Consider the following 13578-nt stretch of genomic DNA (forward strand, 5'->3'; position numbering starts at 1 on the left):
TGTATGTGTATGGTTGTGTGTGTAGTATGTATGTATGTATTTTATCTTGCCTTTTTTTTTTTTTTTTTTTACTATTTATTACTTTTTAAATGAGCTCCATTCTCTGCCTTGGGTTTTGAATGTTGTTGTATTCTATACAATGACAATAAAGGAATCTATCTATCTATCTATCTATTGGAGTGAAGACAGACTAAAGTTCTCAATGGGCTGAAAAGATTACAGCCAGAACGGGGTGTCGGTGGCTTAGCGGAAGATTACAGCCAGAACGGGGTGTCGGTGGCTTAGCGGACGGAGCAGGCGTCCCATGTACAAGGCTGTTGCCGCAGTGGCCCAGGTTTGACTCCAGCCTGTGGCCCTTTGCTGCATGTCACTCCCTCTCTCTCTCCCTCTTTCACACTTGACTGTCCTATCAATTAAAGGCTAAAATGCCCCAAAATATATCTTTAAAAAAAAAAAAAAAAAGATTACAACCAGAACTGAACCGACCTGTGTGACATGAAGCCCGAAAGTGGCCCGTCTGGGATCATCAAGTACCACACTGAGTCCGAGCCCAACCAAGCCAGACCCCCCAAAAAAACGCCTGGCTGTGTGGCGGCACAAGCTACTCTCCAGCAGAAAATGGACCAGTACGGTGGATCTCCGACTCTCCACACCATATTTCCCTGCCAAAAAAGTGCCTTGATTTTTTTTTTCCCCACGGTCCAAGCCCTATCCAACATGGCCAATCAGCACACATTTTTGGCACAAACCTGGTCCATGCTCAAATTGAGATTGAGAATTCTATCAATCTAGATTAGTAAATTAATTATTATTATTAAAAAAAAATGTGTTTTTGATTTTGGGGTGAACTCTCCCTTTAATGCTGAGTCCTTAACTTAATGTAAAATGCTCTTGGTCAGCTTTAACTGAGGCTCCAACGGAGGGGGGAGACACCCTCCATGTTTATCTGGGTCAGAGGGCCAAAACCAGGAAGCTGTAACTGGAAAATGATCTGAGATTAATGGGGATGAGTCCAATAGTTGATGACTGTCCAGGGATTATCTGAGAGCAGGGATGAGTAACACTGAGTGGCAGCACTGGGTCATTCAAACTTTCTCTGGCCTCTAGTGACCTCACACAAACATATTCCTCTGCCAGTGCTCTTGTGTTATTTTCTTCAGCAGCAAGATAGCGGCTTCCACAGAGAGAATATTGAATATATAGATCCAGGTTGGCATGACAACCCTCTGTGCTTTAAGAATAAATTGTAATAGTGCCAGCATATTTAACTCTCTGCAATCACCATATCAAATACTGAGAAAAAAAAAACTCTAGGAGGAGATGGAAAGGATGTTAAAATGGATAAACACACAGTGAGAGGCAGCAGCAGACCTGGCAGCTCTTTATCTCCCTCTGCAGGATTCCAGCCCTGAAATAATCCAGCTTTAATTTTCACAGCAGCAGCTTTATCTGTCTTTACCACTCCCCTGCTCTGTTGTACCTGACGATGAGGATGATGCACAAACATTTACATCAAGTCAAAGAACACACACGCACCGCTGGTAGTTTTTAAAAAATGTTCCGTGTATTTCTTTTGGCAATCAAAAGATGAAAACAGCCATGACAGCCATGTTGTCTTTATGTTCCATCTGACAAAAGCTGCAACACAAGGAGAGCCGGGTGCAGAGAAGGCACACAAAAACTGAGCGGCAAACTACAGTATGTCCTCAGATAACAATGAGTACCTATTCATCTGTGTATCTGAATACCTCTGGAGCTGTGATGTGGCAGTACCACCAGTAGAAAAAGTCTGTGCAGCTCCTCCAGGTGGATTAGCTGAGGGTAGGGGGGTAGGGCAACATTATGTCACGTTAAACTCTTCCAACTGTTAGTTAGCAATTTATGATGGGGAGACAGAGACTTTAATCGGCCAGTAAAAGGCAATTAAAACCGCAATAAACTCAACCTCCAAGAAAACGAGAGATGACATCTACACAAGCAATTTAGCAAAGTTATTACGGTCTTTTATGTGGAGAACTGCAAAGAAAACAGCAGAGGTTTAAAGGAACAGTTGGACATTTTGGGGAATTTGCCTTCTTGCCACTCTGTCATCAGTTCATTTAACGTAATGCTGCAGCCACATTAGCTTAGCATAAAGACTATAGGGCTTGCTAATTAACTAGGTACATGTTGTTAGTTTAATATGTACAAAAACTGATGTGAAAACACAAGTATGCAGTGGTGAAGAGGGGGCATGGGAAAGTGACAGGCTAGCTGTTTACCCCTGTTTATGCTATGCTAAGCTAACTGCTAATGGCTGTAGTTTTATATCTAGGACAGTGGTTCCCAACCTTTTCTTTCAGGGACTCCTTTTCTATCAGAGTAAACTGATGACCCCTGACTAAACGACAAATTTGATGGATATTTTAAATGATATTCAATGAATATCGAAACAGTACAGAACAACTGATAAACTCTACAATTAACTGAATGAATGGACACAACAACTACATTATTTCCTGTCAATGTTACATCAGAGATGATTGTTACTGATATGTTAGGAACTTTTTATATAATTTGCTGTCTGTTTTATTCATTTTTTTTATTTACATTTTTAACAATCAAATGTAATTAGTAGGCTTCTCTTTTCTTCACCTCGATGCTTGCCCACTTTTCTATGAGCTCTTTCGTTGTTTTAACGGTGTAGTTTTCTAATGCAGGATGAGGCTGTTAAGCAGACAGTAAATGCTCTGTTCTGGGCTCTCATTTATAAAACAGTGCGTTGGATCCATGCTAAAAATGTACGTACGGACAAAAGCCTAAAATGGCGTGCGGTAAAAAATAATCGACAATTTCTACTATCAGGCTTCCACCTCACCATCTGCACCGCCATTTTCCCGTCACTAAAATGTTTGTAAGCATGGGTCAAAGTTTCTCCCATCAAGTCTGTTTTTATAGATCACAATGTTTCCGCAGGAAGTGGCGTACACCTCTCTCAGGCCTCGTTTTGAGCGTACGCAATGTTTATAAATGACCCCAGGCCTTCACTGTGCCCTTACCCTGTAAAGTTTAAAGCTTGAATATTAATCTAAACTTAAAGATAGTAGTTTTCTTTAGTTTTCTTTACAGAAATAAATGAAATATATATAGAAAGAATTTTCTTATACCCCTTGGAACAGGATGTGCTCATGCACAGTTTACACGTTCCTCAGGAGACAGGTTAAGAACCTTGAATAATTTGAGTTATCTGCGAGTCATCTTAAGGTGCGTTTTCATGATGTTTGTTTTCTTAAACTGAACCACAATAACTTGAGTAAACCTCAGCCCTGTAACTTTACGCTAATGACGCAACTTAACGTTAGGTACGAATGTAATTTGCGGGGCACTAATTCGCAAGTACATAACATCATTGCTGGGGCACATTATGTCATTTGTTGGGCACTAATTCGAACCACAAAAACTTGACTAAACTTAACCCCAGCAACTTTAAGTTAATAACGATACTCTGCTTAAAATCAAGAAGGCCTCACGACCCACCCGTGAAGCTCTTGTGACCCCTTGTGAGGGTCGGGACTCCCAGGTTGGGAACCAGTGATCTAAGGGACCGATATTACAGTGGTTATCTCCTGATTTCACTCCTGGCAAGAAAGCAAATAAACACACTTCCCAAAAATGTCGGCACATTACAGACATATTAGTGGACATACATGTTTACCTGGTTTTACAATGAAAAGAAAATGATTAAAAGAAATTAAATGCAGCCTAAAAAGTAATAAAAGAGATGAAAGAAATGTACAAACTGATAAAATGCACACTGTAACTTTAAAAGGTTAACAGTATAAATGGGTTAATATTATACTGTAGCAAATCTGTGAATGAATCGGGCTGAAAAAGTAGTAAATATTTACAGCAGCAGCAGCAGCAGCATCTCCACCTTAGTGTTCGTACACACTTCAATAATTTCATGTGTTTCTTCATAACGGAGGAAAAGCCTCTGGGCAAAGCTGCACATTTACATCCAATGAAATACATCAAGTACAGTATAAAATGTATGCACTTGTCCCAGGAAATAGTCCATGGTCACAGGATTTTTATTTCATAAAAACCTCAAAAGTTCTCATTGGAGTCCAATAATACAGCACAGTAGTCAGTTTCGTACACTTAAAATCTCTTTAAGTTAGTAGTAGTGGTGAGGCATGGGGATGTCGTGTCACCATGGAAAATGCCACCGTCTTTACATACAAAAGACAACCATAGTAAAGAGTTAAAATACAATCAAACACAACCAAACAGTACAGAGCCGATGAAAAGTTTTGTCTGGATCAGGAGTTGAGGTCTAACCGGCTGTTGGACAGGCCGTCTCCGCCATGTGTAACATGTGCCAGCAGAAGTCCTCTGCGCTGACGACATTTGACATGGAAGTGAAGGGGAGTGGAGGCCCGGGCGCTGCTGGGAACACAACCTGCTGACGAAACATGAGCTCCCTGTCCAGTTGGCTGGCACAGACGTGTATAACAGAGCTGCCACCAGATTGTTCTGCAGCTCCACGTCATGTCCTTAATCACACGTACCAAGCAGTCACACAGTCACCTGTCGTCTTTAAGTCCTCCTCTCTTCCTCATCTCAGACTGGGCACACACGAGCCTGCACAAAGCATTCTCTCCAATCCCTTCCACAGACGTGCCTCTTTAGTTTTTGGGGTAGATTTTCTCATAGAAGAAGTTTTGTGCCAACAGGTAGAGCTCCCCGTCCTTTTCTCTGACAGCATGCGCCCTGACAAACTGGAACTGCTCCAGTGCAAACTCGTAGAACTCGTTCTCCATCTTCCAGATGGCCGACTGCTGCAGCTTGGCGATCGACTCCTTGGTGGGCGGCTTCTTCTCACTGGTCTTCCTCAGGTGGGATTTCTTCCCTGTGATGAAAAGAGAGGAGGATTAAAAAAATCCAGGCGTATAAACTCAGTGATTCACAAGATCTATTATGTTTAAAGACGACCTATTATGCTCATTTTCAGGTTCATATTTGTATTTTGGGTTTTTACCAGAACATTTACATGCTTTAATGTAAAAAATCCCCACTTTATTCTCCTCATACTGTCTGTGCTGGAGCGCCTGTATTCACCCTCTGTCTGAAACACTAGGTTTTAGTGCCTGTATCTTTAATACCCCCTCCCAAAAAAGACAAGTCTGCTCTGATTGGTCAGGGTCTCCAAGTCTTCTGCATCTCGGTTAAGGAGGTTAAAAAGAGGACAAGTCATGTAAAACACTTGTGCTGTTAAGTCTTGTCTGCACTTGCCAAAAGGCTTAATAGCCAGCGCACTACCATAGAACGTGGGGATTTTTGATTTGTTTCATTAGGGCGTCCACAGTTGGCCTTGTGTTGGAATTCACATGAAACATAAAGATATGAATGGGAAGAGAATTACGATTCTGCAATTACTGAAAAGATCTCCTTTTTTATTTTTTGGGGTGTTTTTGCTGTTTTATTGATAGTACATTTAAAGACAAACAGGAAAGGTGGGAGAGAGATGGAGGATGACACGCAGCAAAGGGCTGTGGGTCAGAATCGAACCCATCAAAAGGTCTGTCAATCAATCAATTTTATTTATGAAGCCCACTTTCACAAATCACAATTTGCCTCAGAGGGCTTTACAGCATACGACATTCCTCTGTCCTGACCCTCGCAGCGGACCTCTGTCAGGTCGAGCGCACCCAAAGAGAACCTGAGTGGACACCATCCCTTTATTCTTAGCACCGCCTCCTGTAACCCTCAAACACTGCACCTCCAGTTACATTGCGCATGTTATTACAAGTAACTTAAAATAATGCTGGACTTACAGGGTGTCTACAGGTATAATTAATAATTAATTAATTTATTGCTTTTCAAGACCCGCTCAAGACACCTTTAAATCAAATTTAAGACTTTTTTTTTTTTTTTTGGACAAATCATGTTTTACTTATTTATGCACTGCAGCTAAGCATTGCAGGCAGGTAGTATACATGTGGTCTTGTGCAGAGGTAAGTGTTATGTAGGAATATGGTTATTAGAGTGAGTTGAGTTAATCTACATTTTGCCAACAGGTAAGTACAGGTATTTAGTAAAACAGTATTATAGTTGTTAAAAGATTTGTAACATTAGAAATGTGGACTTTTACATTGAAAGGCTTTGCTTATTTTCAAAAAAATAAATGAAAAGATGTTGTTTTTCCTCACAAATTCAAGTTTAAGACTATTTAATGACTTTCAAGGCCTTATTGTTGTAACATAGAATTTAAAACATTTTACTTTTAAAGGACCTTTAGACACCCTGACTTAAGCTGGAGTCCTGAACAGTAACACAGTATGTTTTCCTCACATTAACTGCAGTATCAGCAACAGTATTGCATTATTTGTTGGACTATTTTTGGCCTGGAGCAGCAACTACCATAATACAATTAGTGAGCTTTATAAGTGCTTGTAGGCAGATTTTGTTACCTTTGTACGGAGCCAGGCTATCCCCCCCCCCACCTGCCCCCATTTCCAATTATGCTAAGCTAAGCTAACAGACCTGAGAGTGGTATCAATCTTCTCATTTAACTCTCAGCAAGAAAGCAGGTAAGTGTATTTCCAAATGTACATGAGTCAGCAAAAAACGAGTCCGAATGCAAAGATCTTTTTTTTTTTTTTTTAATATAGTTTTTGTTTGGGGTTAGGAAAGACACCACATGTCTTCTGACACATGTCACCACATGTCTTCTGACAGGCTTCAAATTCATTAAATAAATACCTGATTAGCTTGAGTACTTGGGTGTTTCTGCTGCTCAAAATGATGAACCATACATTTGAGTCATAGTACATCTATATCACTGTCAGATTTAATTGTTCTGTGCTCTCCATTATTCATTCTGGCTGCACTCGTTGTAACTAATCTGTAACTACATCAGCGAGAGGCATGAGTGCATATTGATCACAATTCAATTCTCAGAGGAGCAATTCAGGCTGCTAATATGCAACCGCAGCACACTTTAGCATTGCAACGTGAGAGAGCCATTAAGCAGTTTTTCGGTATATTACAATATTGGTGAGGGAAAGAAAAATATGCAAGGGAACAGCAAATGGGTTCTGACTATTTAGCAGACACGGCACCTGTTTTGTACAGCTCAGTGGCTCCTTTGAAGAAGCGTGGCAGCGCCGCCTCCAGCATCATGACAAAGTCCTCCAGCTCCTCTGTTACTCCGACCAGCATGTATTCATTCACCAGGTTGTATTTCGCCTGCTCCAGAGCCCACTGGCTGCCCACGTTCCTGCACAGAGATCATGTTCATTGTATGCGGTTGGGTTTTATTTGTATTCTGATGGAATAGCGGCGATTCTGCTGGATGTAAAACGATCACAACATCTGCAAAGGATAGAAACGCGGGGGAGGAGGAGAGTGAGCGGAGAGGAACAAAGACAGTGACAGGAGAAATAGATTGAGTGAGATGTGAACGGAGTCCAGGGAGGATGAGAAAGGCAGGAAGGATTGGAAATAAAAATGAAGTCGGTGGCAGGGGTTGTCATGTACAGGAAATTAAATAATAAGGGAGGAAGTGGATTGTTTAAACCTATAAAGTAACTTTTTGGCAAAGCCTCTTTAAACACAGCATTAGAGGACTGGCAGCGATTCACCTTTTTGTCTTCAGTATTTATTTAATGTTTCCAAGGTGCCTTCCACTACTTTAACATGCTGCTAGTGCACCACAGTAAGCTCGATCTTACAGACCCTCAGCCGGTACCCTGCTTCAGGAGGGTAGATGGTTAAAACATGGAGGGCAGAGTCAAGGAGAGATTAAGGAGGGTAAGAGGGATAAGTGAGGGCAGAGCCAGAGAGATTGATACAGATCATCGTGTAGAGAGAACGGATCAAGGCTGAAAGAGCTATCAGAGACCTTGAGATGATGAGTGGAGCAGAAGTGATAGAAAAGGACTATGAGGTTTAGTGCGGTGCATTATGAAACAAAACTGATACAGCAGCCTTCCTGAACTATCAGAGCTGCTGGGGATAAGAAAAGGATAAGGATGGCAATATTCTATGTTTTGTTATTTTCAACAAATCCCACTGAAAAGACCAAAACTTACAATGAGTTTGTCTCACTCTGCCCTATCAGTGGTAATAAACCCCTTTAGCCTTATCATTTATACTTAAAGGGACAGTTTGCTCCACAATCAAAAGGACATATTTTTCCTCTTAACTGTAGTGCTATTTATCAGAATCAGAATCAGAAATACTTTATTGATCCCCAGGGGAAAACTGTGGATCTAGATTGCTTTGGTGTGAGTTGCAGAATGTTGGAGATATCAGCCATAGAGACGTCTGTCTTCTTTTCAGTATATTGGAACTAGATGGTACTCGGCTTGTGGTGCTCAAAGTGCCAAAAAAGTACATTTGAAAAACTCAACATCAATGTCTCTTTCCAGAAATCATGACCCAGTTACCTACGATAATCCACAGACCTTGTTGTGAGCAGTTTCATGTAGGAATTATTTTTGTTTTTACTTAACTACACCCGCCAACCAGATCATTGGCAGGAGGAAGCATGCAAAAATCTTTCTGGGCCACGTGGCATCACTTGACAGATGTAATTTTACTGTTTGGCTGCTACAAAAATTAGCTTCAAAACCCGACACAGTTCCTGTAGTCCTGGTATCACCCTGCAGGCGGAAGCGTGCATCTACTATGGACAAGAGGCTCGTGCACAAGATGCAAACAATAGCGTCCGCCTCGGCTGAGCTGTAACGTTACCCAGCTAAGTGGTGCTGGGTGAGCTAGCAGTAGATACACTCTTCCTTCTGCCAGTGATACGGTTGGCAGGTGTAGTTCAGTAGAAAGAAAACAGTTCCTACATGAAGCTGCTCACAACAAGGTCTGTGCGTAACCTTGAGTAACCAGGTCTTGATTTCTGGAAAGAGACATTGCTGTTAAGAATTTTAAATATTTGTTTTTGGGCACTTTAAACACCACAAACTGAGTGCCATCTAGTTCCATTACACTGAAGAGAAGGCAGACATCTCTACGGCTGATATCTCCAACATTCGGCAACTCACAACAAAACAATCTAGGTTTATACATAGCTACAGGTAAGAGTGAGTGCTCTAGTGAGTGACTGATGCACCAGAATGGTGGATGCAGGACTGACTACAATAAACTTCTGCGCCCATTCTAATGAAGGAGAATGTCACTAAGTGCATCGGTTTGGCTTACTGATATGTTTTACTTTTTGGACAACACAGAGCTCTATGGCACAGAGGGATATGTTAATCAGGCTTTGGCTACACAGGCAGTACTTGTTAGGGTTCAATCCATCATTGGTTTCGGTCTTTAGTATGGGATTTGTTGACTGTTAGAAAATCTAGATCATCACCAGCGTTGAGAAAAAACAGTAAAACATGACTAAAGACGAGCTTAATCAAGCCTTCTTCCTGTCGTCTCAAAATATCAGTACAAAAATACAAGAGAACGTTGAGATTATAATTCTGACTCAGTCTCATCTCAACAGGGTACAGCGTTAGGTGTTTGAACACTTACCAGCATTCAGAGTAGTGTCCACAGAAAAAAGGAATCTGGAGCCAGAGCTTCTCAGGGGCACAGTCTGAGCCGCCGGCTGATACACATTCATCGAACGTCTGAAACACAGAGTCAGTGCAAGGATTTAAATATGTCTTACATACGATACTCGGAAGATACCACTTGATTTCACTAACTCAGACTGCTGAAGCCTCCTATCAACTTATAATACATCGCTTAATTATTGGTTCAGTGTTCATATGGGCACCTGACTATATCTTAAAGACAGACTGAGGTTACTGTGAACCTGTCCTTTAAATGTAAGAGAGAGATTATTGACGTGTTTTAACCTTCTTGTCTCCTTGTTTCCTGCGTCTTAAGCCCGGCCGGTAGTCATCCCCGAAACGCAGAAAGTAATAGTACGACACCAGCCTTTCAATGGGGTCACGGATCACATTTATGTAGATGGGCTTCCTCTTCACTCCAAACCTGAGAGAAATGACAGTAGATGAGTTGAGGCACTCAACAGGCAGTCCAACTATTGAGATTAAATCTTGAGACAGACACAGTGCTGTTTTTGGTTGGAACATACTGAGCTCAGAGGATCAGTAATCTTTGTGCTACATTCAGATCATTACACTACACTGTGTAAGTGAAAAGCTGTAAATGACCACAAGGTGGAGTCACCTGCACAAAGCCACAGCAGGGTGAACAAACTGTTTTTACAGTATTGACATTATATTACAAGAAAATGCATTTACTTGGTGAAGTCCAGGAAGGAGACATGTCCGTGGTAGAAAGCCGGCTTCATTTCCCTCCACTCAGTCACATTCTTTACAAACCGCACCTGAACCAAATAATCAGTATTATTACAATGAATGAAATGCTCATAGTGACAACAATGTAGGAACATCAAGAGAGCAGCTCTGACCTGGTCCTGTATGGACATGACCGGGTTGTTCTTGGTGGTGTTGATGTGCAGGACATGGTAGTGGTTCTTCCCGCACAGGTCGTAGGCTATGTTGGTGAAGGAGGTGCTGGCCGTCTTGGGCACGCGGTTGTAGATGATGACAAGGTCGTCTTCGCCCTCTGATGGCGACGAGGCCAATGAATCCCGTTCCCTCAAGCCGTCTTGCGTGTGTCGCTGCTCAATCTCTCGTACCTCGTGTCTAGCGATGGCTCGTTCTGGAAAGGGATGACAGAAAGTTGGATACAGGTGAGTTTAATACTGCACAATAGTAGCAGTGAAGCAAAAAAAAGTCCATCGGTGAGTTCTAGAGAAAAATGTTGGCATTTACGTTTCCGCAAACCACAGATATGTAACATTTGTGTGTTTTCTATTATGTGCGTTTCTGAGGTGACAAAGTTCAGATTACATGTAAATGAACTGATTTAGTAATCTTGAGGTGGATGGGATGGTGGATGGCGTGACACCTAAGCCACCTACCAAGCTGCAGACCAACACTGGCTGTTTTTTAGTGAGACATTGCTGCCTTTTTAGCTGCAATAGGTCACTGAAAGTGGGTGTTTGAGGTAAGTCGTTGCTGCAATTCCAGCTGCGATTGTGCTGCTGAACAGGGATGTTTTAAGCGAGTAATTTTTATGTTTCCAGCTGTGATTGCGCCACCACACATGGGTGTTTTTGACAAGTTGTTGCTGCCTTTCCAGCTGTGATTGTGCCACCAAAAGTGGGTGTTTTTAGCAATTTACTGCTGCCTTTCCAGCTGTGATTGGTCACTTAAAGTGGGTGTATTAAGCAAATTGTTGCAATTCCAGCTGCGATTGTGCCGCTGAATGTGGGTGTTTTAAGCAAGTCATTGCTGCGTTTCCAGCTGCATTTGTGCCACTGACTGTGGCTATTTTTCAGCGAGTCATTGCTGCCTTTTCAGCTGTGATTGTGCAACCAAAAGTGGGTGTTTTTTTTTAGCAAATTATTGCTGCATTTCCAGCTGTGATTGTGCCACCAAAATTGGTGATCTTTTCTTAACCATAACCAATTGGATTTTGTGCAGAAACATGACCACAGCTTTGCTGAAATGAAAAGAAACATAAGGTTTCAATGTATCTGCTACATAACAACATACAAATACATATACATATCTATGGTTTGCAGAAATGTACAGTGCAAATATTTTGTCCAACAACTGATTTGCACAAACTCCAACCACATCAAGGAATTTTTCTCCAGCGCTTCTCTGAATCTGACCTCTCTTTGGAGCAGAATAAGTGAATAAAAACACTTGTAAACACATGCACAGTGCAGACAGGGAGCAAGAAGGAAAAATACAAGGAGTTAAACATGTGGGTGTCTAAGCAAAACCACCACCATCTCCAACTCCCACACATCCCAAGATCTTTGTTTACATATGGGTCAGTGTTTAACACATCTCATGACTATGTTCAAACAGCACCCAGCTGATGCATATTTGACATCTCTGCTACAAATCTAGAATTAAATGTAAACCTGATCCACTTAAGATGAGCTACATACAATAAATATATTGTACCGTGCTTTTCAGAAGAGACTGAACTGTAACTTCATTAAAAATGGATTTCATTCGAACATCTTTCTGAGAGCAGATAGCTAAAAACTCTTTTCCTGTTTCACACCGAGGATCAAGAATAATGTCAAACAGGAATATTAGTTAATTATTTTGTGAGCAGCCTATTTCACGCTGCGCTACCACCTCTCTTGTTCGCTAATCAGATTCCACTTTAATATCCCCTACCTTTACTTTCACTCACCTTATTTAACCACAGAGTGAAGTGTCTGTGTGCTCCCGTTTTAGATCAAATAAATGTACCATCTTACGGCCAAGTACATCTCCGGGTGTTTCAGACAGACTCTAGATGGTGTGAATTGATTTCTCCAACATGGTTTCCTCTTCTACTGAGGGAGGCATCATGTAACGAGGGTGAAAAGGTGAAGAGCGAGGGGTGACGGGCTTAGAGGTTAGAGGTTGGTTGTTAGACGGTAAGGCTACAGTTATTTGATAGCTAACTGGACATTTACAGGACATCAATACACTATAAATAAGGAGGGCGGAGGGATCTTTATTCAAACACTGCAGCGGCAGAAAAGCCAGACCTCAGTGCCTCGGTGTGAATGGGTTCAACACAAAGAAGCCCAGGGCCTTTGTTGCCCTCGGGCTTTTCTTCGTCTGAATTCGCCTCAGATTGACTGGTGTTGACAATGCCTCAGAGTGCTCCGCAGGAAGGATGGAGCGAGAAGAAGAAGGGTGTTTATGTGAGTGTGTGTGAGTGAGGAGAGGGGAGGCCGCACAACACTGGAGCACCTAATACCCGTGGGAGCACTGAGTGGAGCCAGCGGGCTCCTAAAGCCCTGCCTAAAGCCCTGCCTGGCTGCTGAGACACTGTTACAGCCTGGACTGGCCTGGCCAGCTTTAAAGGCTGGCATCTGGCACCGACGGCCAATTAAGATGTCAACTGTGATTCCGCCGCCCTCTCCTTCATCTGTGTGAACACACGTGGGCATGCACACAACAACACACACACACACAGAAATACTCTCACTGCACCCTCTCTTACACCCTCCTCCTGAGCAGCTGTTAATGTTCCACTCATCAAAGCTGGATCTGGTTACGGACGGAGCCGTGCCGCTTCCGCACGCTCGCAACTGCTGCTCTGTGGCCGATGGTGTGGAGAAGCGCCAGGTGGCCGTAATGGCCGAAGGCTGTCAGCATGCAGGACAACTGTAATAGAGACATTCATTCACGCGTCCTTCCAAAGCACGCATTAGCCAACAACAACAGCAATAACAGTTGCTATGTTGGAACTTTATCGCCTGGGCTCAAATTTCCTTTTAGGATTATTTTTATGATGGTGTACAGTGAACGGAGACAGAGCAAGACAGTGACAACAAATAGAGTGGGAGTGCAACCCGTGACAATGCAAGTCATAAATATTAGGTGCCTTTAGTCTGATGCGTAGATCTTAAGGCCCTGAACACATATTTTCTCAATCCACATCTTCCTATGACTGATAGGGTCTTACAGGAACAGAACACTTTCTGCCAAAGTTTGAAAAGCTGTGCTGATTAATCAATTTATCAAGTAG

General features: G+C 42.2%; 1 protein-coding gene across 1 annotated transcript in view; it reads right to left on the reverse strand.

The window, feature by feature from the left end:
- Nucleotides 1–2622: 2622 nt before the first annotated feature.
- The window catches only part of hs2st1a (heparan sulfate 2-O-sulfotransferase 1a), a 35028-nt gene continuing 24072 nt past the window's right edge, over nucleotides 2623–13578 (reverse strand). Inside the window, exons 3-8 of the mRNA XM_050074539.1 lie at nucleotides 10433–10686; nucleotides 10263–10348; nucleotides 9852–9990; nucleotides 9523–9620; nucleotides 7104–7261; nucleotides 2623–4891 (exon numbers count right to left, since the gene is read on the reverse strand). Of these exons, the coding sequence (XP_049930496.1) occupies nucleotides 4668–4891; nucleotides 7104–7261; nucleotides 9523–9620; nucleotides 9852–9990; nucleotides 10263–10348; nucleotides 10433–10686 (959 nt within the window). The 3' untranslated portion in view covers nucleotides 2623–4667. The remainder of the gene's footprint in view (nucleotides 4892–7103; nucleotides 7262–9522; nucleotides 9621–9851; nucleotides 9991–10262; nucleotides 10349–10432; nucleotides 10687–13578) is intronic.

This window comes from Epinephelus moara, chromosome 21, assembly GCF_006386435.1.
Source record: "Epinephelus moara isolate mb chromosome 21, YSFRI_EMoa_1.0, whole genome shotgun sequence".
Classification (NCBI taxonomy): Eukaryota; Metazoa; Chordata; class Actinopteri; order Perciformes; family Serranidae; genus Epinephelus; species Epinephelus moara.